The sequence below is a fragment of the Ambystoma mexicanum genome, chromosome 7p (genome assembly GCF_040938575.1).
Source record: "Ambystoma mexicanum isolate Mex_15411 chromosome 7p, UKY_AmexF1_1, whole genome shotgun sequence".
In the NCBI taxonomy this organism is placed as follows: Eukaryota; Metazoa; Chordata; class Amphibia; order Caudata; family Ambystomatidae; genus Ambystoma; species Ambystoma mexicanum.
The window spans coordinates 596,561,546-596,577,702 of NC_090939.1; the positions used below are offsets into that span (position 1 = coordinate 596,561,546).

General features: G+C 43.8%; 1 protein-coding gene across 2 annotated transcripts in view; it reads right to left on the reverse strand.

Annotated features, from left to right (window-relative positions):
* The window catches only part of OCA2 (OCA2 melanosomal transmembrane protein), a 1,377,074-nt gene that overhangs the window by 438,306 nt on the left and 922,611 nt on the right, over positions 1-16,157 (reverse strand). For both annotated transcript variants that reach the window (XM_069636602.1, XM_069636601.1), the window contains one exon: positions 4,778-4,886. In XM_069636602.1, the coding sequence (XP_069492703.1) occupies positions 4,778-4,886 (109 nt within the window). The remainder of the gene's footprint in view (positions 1-4,777; positions 4,887-16,157) is intronic.

Consider the following 16,157-nt stretch of genomic DNA (forward strand, 5'->3'; position numbering starts at 1 on the left):
CGCTTCACCCCAGCAAATCAGCGAACACATCACATGTCCGCGGACATGACACGAGCCGATTAGCCAATCTGTGTCCTGTCCGCGGAGCAAACAGGAAAATGGGTCAGCGGAGCGGACATATATATTACTCATTTTTTGAGACCTACTTTTTGGTCTTTTTAAAAAGTACTACTGGACGGATTGCCACCAAATTTACAAAAGCACGCTTTCGGGACCAATCCGCTGCTCCTGCCGCAAATTTGGTGCAAATCAGTCCAGCGGTTTGAGCTGTAGGCGTGAGCAAAGATTTTTCGCCATTCACTATGGGAAAAAAATAAATTTTGGGACCCCCCCCCCTTATAACTTTGCCCCCCCTGCACCAAACCTCACTAAACTTTGCAACAAAAAAAATCAGAGTGGGCCATATACTTTTTCTGCAAAGTTTGGTGAGAATTCATCCAGGGAGAGCGAAGTTATAAACCACCCAAAAAGTGCTCTTCCCATGGGATAAGCAACTTAACCATAACTACACTGCCCACGTATATATATTTTTTTTAAAGTTACCTTCATTTGAGGGGGTAGTCACTGGGGCCTCGGCGCTGCTGCACACCAAACACAAAACACTTTGATACACACTTTGCGCATGCATCGCGCATGTGCAGGTCTTTTGTAGGAGGGTTTGAACAGGAATACATTTTCTCAAAGGAGCCTGACCTTCAACAAATCGTCAGAGTAGCTTCTGCAATTTAAAGCAGACCGACAGAACAGCGGGAGGATCGGAGTCAAGAAAGCAGCTTCTGGTCAGAGTAACAACACAAAACACTTTGCTGCACACATTTATTTTTATTTTATTGGCTAGGGCATCAACTTTCATCACTTCCCTATCTGCACTACCAAATCCTCTGGTGTTGGATGAGTGGAGAGGTTAAATGGATCTCTTCTTGTTGGCTTTTTATTTTTTTGAATTCGAAATTCACCAGGGGAGTGATGCACAGACTCTGCCAAAGGGTGGAAATAGGGCCGGTGATAGCCACATTGGAAGGCATGGACCCCTCTGTAGAGGGTTCTTGCTCCAGAATGTTTGCAAGGTCGTAACCTGACAAAGGCCTGGCTGGTTCACTCAATTTAGGGCATCCATCACCCTGTCCACATTTTTTTTGCTGGCACACATTGTGGGAAAAGGCATGAAAATGCTGCAGTGCGCTAATGGTGACTTGTATATACTGGGTTTTTCATATGCTACCATACAAAACCAATTGCAACCGTGTAGCTTTTTACCCAATTAGTCACAGAAAATGTGCTAGAAAATGCGCTAGAAAATGCACCATTTTAGCTCATTATTTTAAAGGTTTTCTGAGGTGGAAAAATACCCCGAAGGCCCTTTATGGTTCGGTCTCCCTCGCTTCACTAGGTTGCTCCTGGATATTCAAGGCAAACATTTAAGCCCCTCCTATTAAAAAAATCACCAGCTGACACTCAATGACAGCCATGCTCTAATGGCCTAAATGTTGACTGGAAAATTCTCCTGGCACAGTTTAAATGGCCATCACATTACAATGTTGTCAAGATCAAAACTGGTTTACAGTTTTACAGAGATTTGGGGGTAGATCCTTATCCTCTACAGGCGCCTCCCTCTGGAACAGCCTCCCTGCCTCTCTCCGTCTTGAACCGGACCTCCTTAAGTTACGGAAACTTCTCAAGGCCTTCCTTTACTCTTCCTCTCTCCCCTGCTAACCTCCTCTCTCCTCGCTTCTTTTCCTCCTCCTTTCTCTTCCCCCAATCTGCTCAGCTCGCTAACTGGTTGCCTCGTGCACCTCGAGAGCCCTACAAGACCCAGGCTCCCCTGCCAGCCCTGCACTTGCCTCTGGGCCTCTACACTTTACTTAGCACTACTGCACCATGCTCCATGAGAGTGGCAAGCACTCTGCACTTAACCCTGGCCCCTGCTGGAATGGATGCACTTGTCCTATTCCCCTTCCCTCGCACTTCCAGTCTCTGCGCACTTGCATGACCTTGAATGTACTAGGCCGAACAAGTCTGTCTGTCCGGTCCTCCCTCTGTCTCCCCTCCCTAGCCAGGCTTAGCACTGTAGTTTATTGTATTGTACGTTCCTTTCCCTCACTCCTCATTCTTTCCTCACACACTTACACTAGTAGATGTGCCTCTGGCCTAGTATGCTAGTTATTGTTGCTTAATCATTCGGAATCTTCAGGGCCTAAGAATTACTGTAATCTCCTGGTCCCTTCCCACCTTCAAGCGCTTTGAAGCACTTCACTTGTGCATAAACTCTTTACAAATAAACAATTATAATTAATACAATTAATACTGGCTGGTTCCCATAATTGAAATGCTGAAGCCTTTGGGTGAGGGGCAAATGACCTTGCTTCTGATTAGCGATTTTTTTTTAAAAAGTGCATATATGCTTTGCTGGTGAGGGTCAGCTATGGAAATTCGTTTTTGGGGGGACAAAGGGGCAACAGGGTGGTAGGTTTTCTGTTAGTGTTGGGAAATCGATACTGATTGTACCAATATTATAGGCAGTTGTTCAATGACCTGTTCTGAAGCCTAGGGTGTATGTTTGATTTTTCTAATGTGGTTAGTTCCATGGTGACAGGTATCATGTTTGCAAGCTACTAGCAAAACATAAATGTGACATGCCACCTTTCATTAATGGCAGTTGTCCACATGACCTCAATGCAGGCATATTACATGTGAAACAGCCAGGGTTCAGGAGTTATCATGGCACTGAGAGTGCACTTCTGGACCTACAGAAGCACATGCTCTCGAAGTTGGAGCATAGCAAGTCGGGGGTGCTGATGTTGTTAGATTTATCGGCAGCCTTCGACTTGCTTGATCATAAAATACTACTTGATCGGATGCAAACTGTTGGGGGCCTCTCTATGGATGCTATCACTTGGCTGAGATCTTTCCTGCAGAGCCGCCAGTCACGAGTGCAGTGGGGTGACAGTGCTTCTGAGTCACAAACCATACCATGTGGAGTACCCCAGGGTGCGTGTCTTTCCCCCTTGTTATTTAATATTTACATCTTCCCCCTTTGTGGTGACCTAGAATTACTCCAGATAGTCTTCTGCAATTAATTTCAGTTGGTCCTCGATATTACTGCTGATCATGAGAAAGACCAAAGAATTCTGGACGCGGTATATCATATCATAAAACGCTGGATGTCTACTAATTGACTTTGTCTTAATCCGGCTAAGGCCGAACTAATGCTATTTTGCCCTCGGCAGGCCCATATCAATCTAGGTCAGGGGTATGCTAGTTTCATTATAGACGGTAGCCAAATTAATGTAGTACAGAAGGTAAAGACAGTAGGCACTTACATGGAAGAAAGCTTAGATTGTGCAGCCCATGTAACAGCCATTACTACCAGTAACAATTATCATCTTAAAGTACTCAGGCAAGGAGCACAGCTGGTCTCAATAGAAAATCGCATCAAACTCGTGAGAGCGGTGATCCTCCCACATGTAGATTATTGTAATGCACTTCTAGGAGGTGCTAATCAGGCCGATGTCCAACAACTGCAGAAAATCCAGAACACGGCCATACGCATCATCTTTCAGATGAAGCGCTTGGAGCCAACAACTGCAGCAAGAAAAAAGCTACATTGGCTCCCAGTAGGAGCGAGAATCCAGTTTAAATTCATAAGTGCAATTTTGGTAACGCTCCAGCCTACTTGCAGGACAAGGTTAATTTCTACCAGCCTAAGAGATATCTGAGATCAGCAGAAGGCTCCCTACTTGAATTACATTGGGTAAAACGAGCCTGTGGTTTTTGTCGGGCTTTCCACGTTCAGGGAGCCAAGGCATGGAATGCCTTACCCTTACAGCTGCGTTAAACAGAGAACCATCTTGCTTTTCCGAAGCAGCTGAAAACGTTTCTCTTTAACTAGTATGAACGCTCCATGAGCAGTCCCTTTTTCACCTGTCTCTCGGCACCTGGATGCCCACGTGCTTTGGCGCGGTATAGCATAATAACATAGCATAACAATGCACCATTTCTGATCACTTTTCAATGTCTAGCCGTTAATTAACATTGTGACCTGCTCTTCCATTCTCTCCAGTTTGCCTGCTACTGCACAACCTTTCTAAGTTTTCTTAAAGAATATTTTGACATTAAGCAAACTATTTTGTAGTGCTACAATTTACCAAAGTGATGCAAGCCTGTTCATTTTTAAGCAAAGACACAATTGATGTTGTGCATGTAGGCAATTCAATGGGCTTTGGATGATAAGTCACAACCTCAATTGGGTAGAAAAGGAGAGGCCGAGATCTGCAGTCAGGGTAGCAAGGGAGAGGTGGGGTGGGGCCATGTTAGGGTAGAGAGGAAGAGGAGTGATTCTTGGAAACATGCATAAAACGTGTAGATTAGAGCAGGGACCATACACTGCATGTAGTTTTACAAGGGAAGGGGAGGGCTGGGGGTTTGTGCCGTGAGTGTAGCACAGTGAGAGGTGCAGATGGGCTAGACTCAATGAGGCTCAATGAGAGGAAAAGTGGTTTTGACATGTTCATCAATATATATGGCTATGTTAAATATCAAAGTGTCTATTTAAGTGCACCTTGTCCCTTGTCTTTCATAGTCCATGTGGACTATATTTGGTCTCCGACACAGAACTTGGAGGTCGGGGGGAGTACTACAGATATGAAGGAGGTTTGCCTTCAGGTAGGATCTTGTGGGTGGAGGGAAAGGTTTACAATAGATGCAATATTGAACCAGTCACAAAACGTACTTGTTAAAACGATGCTCCTAGGTTGCAACAGAGACATGAACAACTTACCGAGTTCTAGATGGATGCCTTGGACAAAAGAATTGAGGAAGAACATGAGGATAACAAATCCCAGAATTGTCAGACACTTAATGAGGAGAATCTTGTCTGTTATCCTGTGCTGTAAAAGACAACCATTATACAAAAGAAGTCAATGGATTTGCACACACTATTACTACCATTCCACATTTATTTGGATAAGCATACACGGTCATTGCATTGTTTATTGTGCAAACAATAATGGAAATCATACTATACAAAATAGTGGAAATGGCAAGCATTCATGGTTATAAAAACAAAAATGTTATCAATCAAGATTTCTTTTTTTTTTAAACCGTACTGAAGCAACAAAACGTCATTGCACATTTTGCAAGACTTCTTCGTCAATTTCCAAAAGCACCTTTTCCTATAAAGCTTCACACCGGATTCGTCACATTTCTAAATTTTAGAACAGGTGTTACCCAATTTAATGGTGCTACATTTCCTGTCCTGAGAAAGATGAAGGGCTGAGTCAGCATGGCGGGATTTGAACCGGACTACAAGTTGGACACTGAAGGGAACACTTAAGTCTGAACTAAGTTACCAGTAATGCAATTTACAAGTATTATTGTAAGATGGACATTGGCAACTTAATTCATCATGTTGAAGATCAACACTGATATATAGGTAATAGGTCATGATTTAATAAGTCAAGAATGAAACATAATGAAAGTGTTTGCAAATGAAACAAAATCAAAAGAGGACATTTTAGGAGTGGCCCAGCAAAATCTATTCAATGAGAAACTCTGTTTTTGAAATCCGATCAGTGGTGTGGGACACTGAAAACGGATGGCAGATTCACTGTTAAAAGTTGAACATACTCGGAGGAGTTTTTGTGGAGGTCGAGTTGTCACTTTTCTGAAATTTCCATTGTAATGATTTTGATCCAGGAGGTAGGCTCTGGTATCGGACTCCTTGGTCTTCTACCGTTTCCTATTTGTCTCACAGTCTTTTGCTTACTTTGGGGGTGGGGTGGATCCCACCTTCTTCAAGTAGTTTACGTCGGACTGACCTCTGTGCATACAACAGTTTTGCAGGTTAGCGGTTAGGTTGCAGCTGGATTTGGATATAAATCTCCCCAGCAGGCAATGGACTTTGAGCTTTTTCAGGGACATTTAACTCAGTTAACACATGTGATTTTACCACCGACTCGCTGGCGTTCATCGGCACAGGTTTAATTACTCATTTTCCCAGTATGCAGCATTTCTCAGCATGGCTTTCAATATCTTTGGACACTTCTGGCTCAATTTGCCACATGCCTGTTTCAACCAATAAGGACATAATTCACTATAGTGCAGTATTAATGACTCCATTTCCTAGCATTGTTTCATTGGACTGACTATATGGCCAAATCCTATTCTGGCCAGAAGCAGCACAATGGGGTGAAAGGCTACTGCTTCTATTCCAACAGTTGTACTACATTTCGGCTTAGGGTTGTTTCATATTTCAAGTTTGAACAAACATCACCAAACCACGGTTAAGGTGGTATACGGTCTACAAGGGTCAAAGGCAGGCTACACTAGATGTGGATCAGCAATGGGGGCTTCCAAACACAGTATACCCAAGTGCAAGTAATCTCCAACCAAGGGTCTTAAATACATCCCTTACTAAAAAACAAACAAAACACTGAAAATCCACCCCTGTAACAAACACACACAGGATATCCAGGAGTATATATACACATGAAGACCGAGTACTGTGGGAATAGTACTACATGAGTGAACAAATAACCAAATGTTTTTAAAAATGGGAAAACCAAAAAAAAAATCTTTCTTAGGATAAACTAGACAAAGTGGAACATTACGTATTCTTAGGGCCCACTCTTAAGGCCTGCATGCCACAGATGGTTGCACATGACATCTAGCACTCAACTTCCCTAACTTAGGGTTAAGTGAAAAGCTTGACAGCATCAACGTGGTCTTCTGGGTACTTTCTATGAAGTTAAGCTGCAGGCCTCATGTGTCGAGCTGGCTCACTGGTATTTAATCACTGCATCGTGTGCGAAGAAACAGGCAGCTCAATAGATCAGCGGAATTTGGGAAGTGTCTTACAGTTGACCTGGCTAGAAAATTAAACGTGGCTCCATCATAGCAAAGTGGAAGATTGGATCTAGAGGTCTCGATTTCATGGATTGGAGCATTGACTGACTTAAACCAGGTAATCTCAACTGGCTTTCTGGAGCAGTTCAAACAAAACAAGGGGCCTCATTACGAGGCTGGCGGCAGCCGTGCCCTTGTTAAGGGCACGGCTGCCGCCAGTAATTCATTTTTACCGGGCCCATGGAATAGGCAATTACCGGGTCATGCCGACCTTGGCGGACCTGGTAATTGCCCATTCCATGGGCCCGGTAAAAGTTGATCCCCATTCCCATTTGAGCCCCATAGGGCTCAATGGGAATGCGTAGGGAGCTAATAACGGGCCCATTGTTAGCTCCCTGGTCCCCTCGCGGGACCCGGAAAGGACGTCTGGTCTGACCAGATGTCCTTTCTGAGTCCCGCAAGAGAACCTCGTAATAGGGCAGAGCGGGTTTAACAGCACCGGCACCATTACTGGTGCCGTTAAACCCATTCCGCCCGCCTCGTAATGAGGCCCAGTAGTTCAGAGCATTCTGGTTCGTAAAGATGTCTTGCATGTCAATAAGGGTCCAAGCAGCTTGATGGAAGCCGTCTCAAAGACATGTTTATGACCTCCAGAGCAACATCCTGTGCCCGGGGTAATGCTTCTAGAGTGTTGGCAGTCCTCTGGGTATGCCCAGACGTGGGTCCCTTGCTCGCTGCGCCACAGGGAACCAGGCTGCACCTCACTGAGGAGGTCCAACAAGGCCGAACATGTCTGGGGTTGCTTGGTTTTCTGTGCAGAGGGGACCTGGCCTAGCAGTTCGGGCTGGGCTGCTACCTTTGGTGGCGGCAGCTGCTGACTGATTTGCACATGGCTGGTCCCCTTTTGCAATGGCGCAGACGGGCTAAAACACGGTGGTGTGGAAGGTTGCCCAGAGCAATTGCCAGTGGTTTAGATTCATTCGAAACCTTGCACCCATCACTTTTGTGGTCAGTTTGTTTCTCCTTGTGAGAGAGGGTATGCCCAGACGTGGGTCCCTTGCTCGCTGCGCCACAGGGGACGAGGCTGCACCTCACTGAGGAGGTCCAACAAGGCCGAAACATGTCTGGGGTTGCTTGGTTTTCTGTGCACAGGGGACCTGGCCTAGCAGTTCGGGCTGGGCTGCTACCTTCGGTGGCGGCAGCTGCTGACTGATTTGCACATGGCTGGTCCCCTTTTGCAATGGCGCAGACGGGCTAAAACACGGTGGTGTGGAAGGTTGCCCAGAGCAATTGCCAGTGGTTTAGATTCATTCGAAACCTTCCACCCATCACTTTTGTGGTCAGTCCTCTCTAGAGCACCACAAAGCTTGAGATCTCTTCTACGTTTGCCTTCTGGGTAATTAGATGCCCTGCTCCCTTATTCCACAGCTGCAGACTTAGCATTGTCTCACTTTGCTCATGAACATTAAGGGATGGGTCTCTCCATTGCCTCTGATCAAGTGTCTTCACACCAGCAGAAGGGGACTTTGAACAGCCAAGCGCTCCAACAAATAAGAGAAGGAGCGCCCGTGACATTTATAGTGGCGATGTAGAATGGATTGGTGGCTTACAAGCCTCCTGCCAATAGCCAATTGGGAATTGTCCTCCTATTTTTGCAGCAATTCCCAGAGTTGCCGCAGTGCAGAACTATACATGCAGAGAGTGTCCAAGATGGTAGGAAGGTTTTTTTTTTCTCCTGCCAGAGCCGTAATGCTGCCCCAGCTCTGCCGATGTCATGCTCTGAGAAAAAAACAAAGGACTGGCTGCTATTACTTTCAGTCACCCAGAACACTCCCTGCCTAACTGGCGTCGGGGCTAGTTAAAGATATAGCATCCTCTTTATAGGTCCTCCTCCTCACATGGTGGTGGTGTGAAATAGTCACATAGGATCACAAAAGCTCTTCTGGGTGTGCGGTGAAGCAATTGGTTATTTCTGAAGAGGGTATTTATTCTGAGGAAAAGGCCCTTTCAAATTTAGAACCAGTGGGTGTGAGGCAAAGTTTCGTTTGAGTTAAAACGAATGTAGTTTTGTTTCGAACAATACCACATGTAACTTTGGCAAAAGGCAGGTTGAGCTTTAGTTTTCCATAGAATCCAATGTGCAGGTTTCTAAGACACAGCCATCGGGTATGATTTGAACATTTAACTGAAGTATTTCAACATGAGGATCCATGAACTGAGTTTCTGTACTAATATATTTTCCATCGCACTTACCTTTTACTACTGATCGAGGCATCAGCGCCAGAAGACATCTGTATAATGGTATCCGGTCATTTTTTTGAAAACATATTTTCGAAACACCATTTTTTCGAAAACATTTTGCCACATGTTTTTTTTAGAATGTATTATTTAATTTGTATATGTTTTTTTCGGTTTCGTAGGTAAAACAAAGGGGATTTGGGAGGAACCCCCGCATTTCAAAAATAAAATTTTAAAAAAAGAAACATTCGAACAAAAAAAAAAATCGGCAAAATTGTGTCGAGAAAATGGCATTCGAAAAAGTGACTATAAACCCTGTATAATATGTCATGTTTCTTGTCCCAATTGGCTCTTAAAGTGCAACCATCTGAAGCTGCTACAGTAACCATCAGTGATGTTTTATATGGATAAGCTTTTCCTTTTTAATCAGGTGAATCGTCCACACTTCAACGCTATTGTGTGCCAAATAGATCTTCGCTACTCATCACACACAGCCATTGAAGAAATTGTCCATTTAATCAAGCGGTGGCTCCTTGAAATTCAAGAGGGATGGCATCACTGACCCCTTCATAGGCTCACCCTGGCCACAGGCATACTGTGAGAGACACAGGAATTCAGACACCAACTATTCCCTGCAGCTACACGCTTGAACATCTACCGAGTGCACCCCTGATAGTTTGGGGACCAGGGTTCAAAACAGTGTGAGCCTCATCAACTGTGCAACTACTAAATTAGTTGATAGTTTCTTTAGTGATACTTGCGCCTACCCTTCTGCACCTTTGAATGTACCGTTAACATCATAAGAGCTGTTGTATACACATCACATTTAATCTATTAAAACCAATCACTTCAAATGAGTCTACATGTGTTTCAAGCATAGCTCTTCATCAGGGCTCTAGTGCATAATGCAATGATTGCTACTGAGTTAGAGTTCCAGTTATAGTCACTTATTTCATAAGTGCTCTGGTGCTCTACACAAAGAATAATAATCACAACTTTATAGTTGAACATAGCGAGTAAAACACAAAACAATTACATAACACATAGCAGCTGAAGTGACATCACACGGCACTTAGCCTCTGAGGACATTGTAGGAAGGGATGTAATTTGACCCCACCCCAAGTAACATCATGTGAAGTGATGGCACCCCACCTTTTATCCTTTAACAAAACAGGCAGTGGTGTCACATAGCACTGCTCCTCAGTACACTAAGAAAAATATGGTTACCCTATTACTGTAATATGATATATTCATCACCATATGTAGCATTAATATCAGTGTGTAGAGGTCCATATTACCAAGACCTTTTAGTTTTGTGACCACCAAATGGGATTGTACCATGTTCCCTTTCTCAATGGACCTTGACAAATATCCACTGGCTGCTGCTTGCAGCCAGCTTTAAAGAAAAAAGGGATACAGCAGGGGCTGCAGCTGCGACCCCTAGTAACCCTGAAAAGACATCCCTGGCTCTCGCCGATGGAGGTTAACACTCATTGCTTCAAAACCAATGTCATGAACATGAAGCATGCAGAAGCATAGGGTGTCCTGTCAATTGGTTGACAACAAACTGGTTGACTGCAATTTGGTCGACACCATTTGGTCGAATGCCAAATGGTCGAATTTTTTTTTTTTTTTTTTTATGTGTTTTGTGGGTTTTCGTGTGGGGGGAAAAAAAAAGGGGGGTGGGGGGACCCCCCCAAAAAAAAACAAAAAAGGTAAAAAAAAAAAAATTCGACCATTTGGCATTCGAACAAATGGTGTCGACCAATTGTCCTGTCGACCAAATGTTTTCAACCAATTGACTGGTAACCGAAGCATAGGTCAGCATCAAGGCATCCCTATACATCACAATGCACTCCACTGCAAAGTGACAATCACATTGTATCGTACGCATGGCTCAATATGAATCTTTTTTCAGTTTATTCAGACATGAATGTTTGCATTTCTTGAAACAAAACTTCTAAAAAGTACAAGGAACGCATACATGTGCAAGCTTACTCAAAAATGTTTAATGCTTTTACATGGATGGCATGAATATGCCTTATAAAGAGAACACTTTGCAAATAAATGCATTAAAAATGTTTCCGTGCTCACATTACTGAATGTGTGCTATAAACAGAGGTTATGAATGCTTTAATGATCAGAAAATCCTCTATTAATGTTTTTATTCAAAGGAATGGTAATTACCATTCCTGTTCAACGGATTCCATTTTGATGGCACACACTGCCAGAGCTTTGTAGAAGCTTATCTCTGATTAGGTAGCTTTTATGGATGGTTTGGCCTTAGTGTTAAATGCTGAGAAGTCAGCAGTGATGGCCTGTTGCAAGGGGAGGCCCTTCGTTAAATTCAGGGTTGTGTATTGTAAGAGTGCTGCGATCAGCAGTGTCGATAACATTGATTATCTGGGGGTCAGGTTCTCTTCTAACTTTAGCCCCAATCCTCACGTGACCAAACAGTCTGTCCAATTTAAGCAGGCAATGGGAGGGGTCACCGGGTCTATGGCTATGTTCAAAGTTAGACCGATTGATTTGCTGCTTAGATTGTACAATGGTAAAGCAGTCTTGGTTGCTAGATTTGTGAAAGAGTGGTGGGGTTACACAAATGTTCCCCCCATTCAAACAGCGGAGAACCACTACTTTAAGAAACTTCTGGGCCAGCCGTCAAACTCTGAATTTTGGAGTGCATATGGAATTAGGTTGCAGGCTAATAGGTAATGTGGTTTCTCTGAAGCCCGTTTTTCTCTGGCTCAGGCTGTGGGGTAATGAGAGAGCAATCCTTGCCCATGAGTTGATTAATTTTATGATCGTTAAAGATCCTTGTGGTAAGGTCCCATGGCAGTGCCACGTTAAGAAACAAATGATGGCACTGAACATCACACACTTGTTTCCACCTGCTTTCTTGTGGTGAAGTAAAATTGTGGGCCAGCCGTTTTCATGAGCATGTTGGGGATAACAGAGAAAGTATGGAGATGTTGAAATCCAAGAACAGTGGGCTAATCACCATCATGTCCCCAGGCATACAGAAGTATTTATTGTGGGCGGAATTCCCAGTGGACTGTGTCCTCAAAACTAGGGCAGAGTTTGACTGTGTTCTGCTACAGCCGTGGTGGCAGCCTGGTCTGGAAAGGGTGCTAATCAGTCTTGCCCTTTGTGTGCAGCTCCATATGAGGATGTTCCCATTTGATATTTTTTCGTCCCACGATGCAAGTGTGGGGAGCTCTATGTTACGACCTTTACTTTGTGAGCCGGGCTTTGTGCAGTATCAGCCTGCCTTAATTTATTTACTGTGGGCTGAATCGCTGCAGGAGAGCTAGACTCTTCTAACAAATCTGAAATCAGCACTTTACATAAGAAAGCGTCTACTCAGGAGTATGATTGGACATGAGGACTTGTATGGTTGAGATGGTAACCTGCATGTTTTTTTAGAGATTTTATTTCTGTGTTTAGTACTGATATGTATTTTATATTTTGTATTGTTTTTTATGGAATGTTTTGCATATTTCAGAAATAAACATTCATATTCCAAGTATATCTTTTAGATTCTGCTCACCATTGTCTCTGGCTTGAATAAAATAGCAATATGCTGATTCTGTTCTCTATGCCCTTAATTTTGATCAGTCCATTCTATATGACAATCACACAAAGACTGCAAGAATTGAGTGCTTAATAAAGATCACTAATGTTTTTTGTAATATATCCTTTATTTAAAAATAGCTTCTAACAGTGACTATTTAAAATTGTAGTTCATGATATTACATTTATTGTGTTAGTCAGTGGATAAAAATGCACTCATCTATGGAGATGGCTAAACAATGCATTGAACATATACACTTTTTGTGCCATTGTTCCAGAAATGACGGTACTAAGTTGTCCCAGGAACTGGAATTGTTCAATTCTGTGGACTCCTGTCATGTAAAGCTTTTATGGTTCTGTTCTGTACATGATAGAGGAGCAACCAACCCTTCAAAATAAAAAAAATCAGGATGTGCACTGGCATTCAACAATAGAAAAAAAAGGGGAACCGGCACTGAACCTTGGGGGGACACCATGTTTAAGATGCTGGGAAGTAGTATAATCAGCCCAAGATTCAGAGGAAGAGCGATTGGAGAGATAGGAATGCAACCAAGTAGTAATAGAAGTAGAGAGCTCAAGTGTAGAGAGTGAAGACAGTGTAGTGATCTACTGGCAGATCATGTATTGCCTGCCGGTTTAGGTACATTCATTGGATCCCCTGCAATATTAACACAGAGGGGTCTAAATAAATATTGGGATCAACAAGTGCTACGTCTCTGGTGTCTCCAAAGGTGCGACAGAGTCTTACTTGAAAAAGTTGTCTTTTGCTACCCAACGTGTTTTTATTGTATGCTTTTACCATTTATGTTCTGTTGCTCCTTTTTAATTTATACAGCTTTCTGGCTCTCCTAATTTGCTGAGCTTTTAATATTTATGTCTTATTGAAATTGCTTGAACCTTGTATTTTATTCACGCTACCCGGTTTGCCTAGTGAAGCGTCCCCCTTATCCGAGTGCGATTTGAATCAGAGGCTGCATTGCTCTCTGAACGCACCTGTGGGAACTCCATTTCCCAGCATCCCCGGTAGTTTCTACAACAACTGTATTTATATTTTAAACTCTGCGCGAATGCGTCAAGGCAGTCTGTGGCAGTCCGTGACGGACGTGACCGTTACTCCACTGACTTTGCTTGCGCATCTGCAGTGGGCCAGGAAGTCCGAGAAGCTATTGCAGCAGCCGTAACCTCTTTGCTGAAAAAGCCATCCCACCCGAAGAATTGCTGTAATGAAGGAAAGCAGCCCCAGTCCCGCTATTCTGGAGGGGATACCAACATTGCCCCCTTCTTCGCAGGTGAAGCCCTCCTCCCTCCAGCATGATGATACTGTAAAACACCCGCCTTCTCCATATCCAGATACCCTCCTGTCCTTGCCCCTGCTGCCCACAGATCCCTCACTTGACTGTCCCGCAATAAATTGCCCACTTCCAACCAGTAAACTTTGATGTCTATTATTAAATACTCAGTCCCTCATCAAACACGCACTAGAAGTTAATCATTATATAGAGGACTATGACCTGGATCTCTGCGCGCTGACAGAAACCTGGGCCTTAGTTCTCCTGGCCCCTCCCTCAACCTATCCATACCAGTTGGCTACACATTGTCTCGCCACGACTGCCCCACTGGGAGAGGTGGCGGGGTCACCTTTATACTCAAGGATTCACTCTAAATGTGGGTATCACAAAACCCACACTTTGAAGGTGTTGAGTCCCTGCATATAAAAATCGGAATGAACCGCGAATCCACTGTGAAATTTCTGCTCATTTATCGTCCGGCTTCACTCACAGTCAACTTTATCTCTGCCCTCTCCAATCATCCGTTATCACTCTTAAAACCTAAAACGCGGTTTATTCTCCTTGGAGACTTCAACTACTGGCTAGGCCACAATGATGACTCGCTTGCCGCTGAATTAGTGCCAACTCTTTCAGATTTAGGCTTCGAGCAACAAATCTACGCTTCCACCCACCAATCGGGCCACACTCTGGACTGGGTCTCCTCTATCAATGTCCTATGTCATGATACCCAGATCATGCCATGTCCCTGGTAGGACCATTCGTTTGTCCAATTCTCCATCACGGTACCATTTCCTGAAAAAAATCAAAAAACATAAGCCCAATTTTATTACTACGCGCAGCTTCAAACACATCACCCAGGATAAAATTGAACCTCTCCTAGACCCTGCAATCAACTTTACTGAGCACACTCCTAACGGACATGTCATCTATCCTCATTGACAATCTTGTCAGTATCTCTTCTTGTTTGGCTCTAGCCAAATCCAAGAAATCATTAGGTCCCAACAGAAGGAATCCATGGTTTACAAAGGAATTACAAAAGTCCAAATCCCTTACCTCAAAGTTATTTCATTTCTGGAAATCTAATCCTAACATATCCTCCCATGAAGCTTATAAATCAGCCGCAAAATCCTACAAAATGGAGTTAACGGCAGCAAAGAAGACCTACCACAATCTCCTGAATTTTAATGCAAAATCTGACACAAAAGAACTTTTCAGGATCCTAAAAGACTTAGAATCCACCCCTGAACCTCATGGACAATCGCCACCCTTATAAAATAATTGGTGCCAAGTCCAAAACGGAATGCACAACAAACTCGGGGCATCAGAGCCGATATTGTCCTCAAACAAGCCGCCAATCTGGTTTCTGTCCATAATAAACCTTTTACCAGAAACCCATTAGTCACTGAATTTAACTACCATCCAATCTCCGAGGCTGATTTGAAGATCATCATCGAACAACTCAAGGCCACTAAATGTAAGGGCGATCCCTGCTCTTCCTTGATCATAAAGTCTTGCCCCCATACTTCTAAAAGCAATTTGTAATTGTGTAAATGCCTCCTTATTAGAGGGCTGTACTCCTGATAGCCTCAAATTAGCCTGGATCACTCCCATCCTTAAGAAGCCCGGGCTGTCCCCCGAAAACCTGCTTAACTATAGACCAATTACTAACACCCAATTCTTTCTAAAAATCGCCACCTGAACCTGCATCTCGTCTTTAATATCTACCAGTCTGGTTTTAGACAGGGTTATGGCACTGAAACCTCCCTTCTGGATCTCAACTCACGCCTCCTAGAAAGCATGGGTAAAGGTTTAGCCTCCCTCCTTGTATCGTTGGATCTGTCCGCAGCATTCGACTTGGTTGATCACGCCATTATAGTATCTAGAATGGCAGAGGTTGCCAATTTCTCACCCTCTGCAGCATCGTGGATTAAGTCCTTCCTGGTGAATAGACAGTCGAGTCTGCCTCGGGGAATCTGAAGCTGCACCAATTCCGGTGCTTTTCAGGTACCCAGGGGGCTAGTACCTCTCCCTGTCTTTATAACATCTATACAGCCCCCTTCTTTAAGATGCTCGAGGAGGAAGGTATTACCTTTTTGAACTACACTGACACACAGGTCTTATCCCAACTCTCTGGAGTGCACTCCCAGAACAAACACGAGCTAAATAGAATCTTCTCACTAATTGAAAATTGGATCATGGGCAACAACCTGGCTC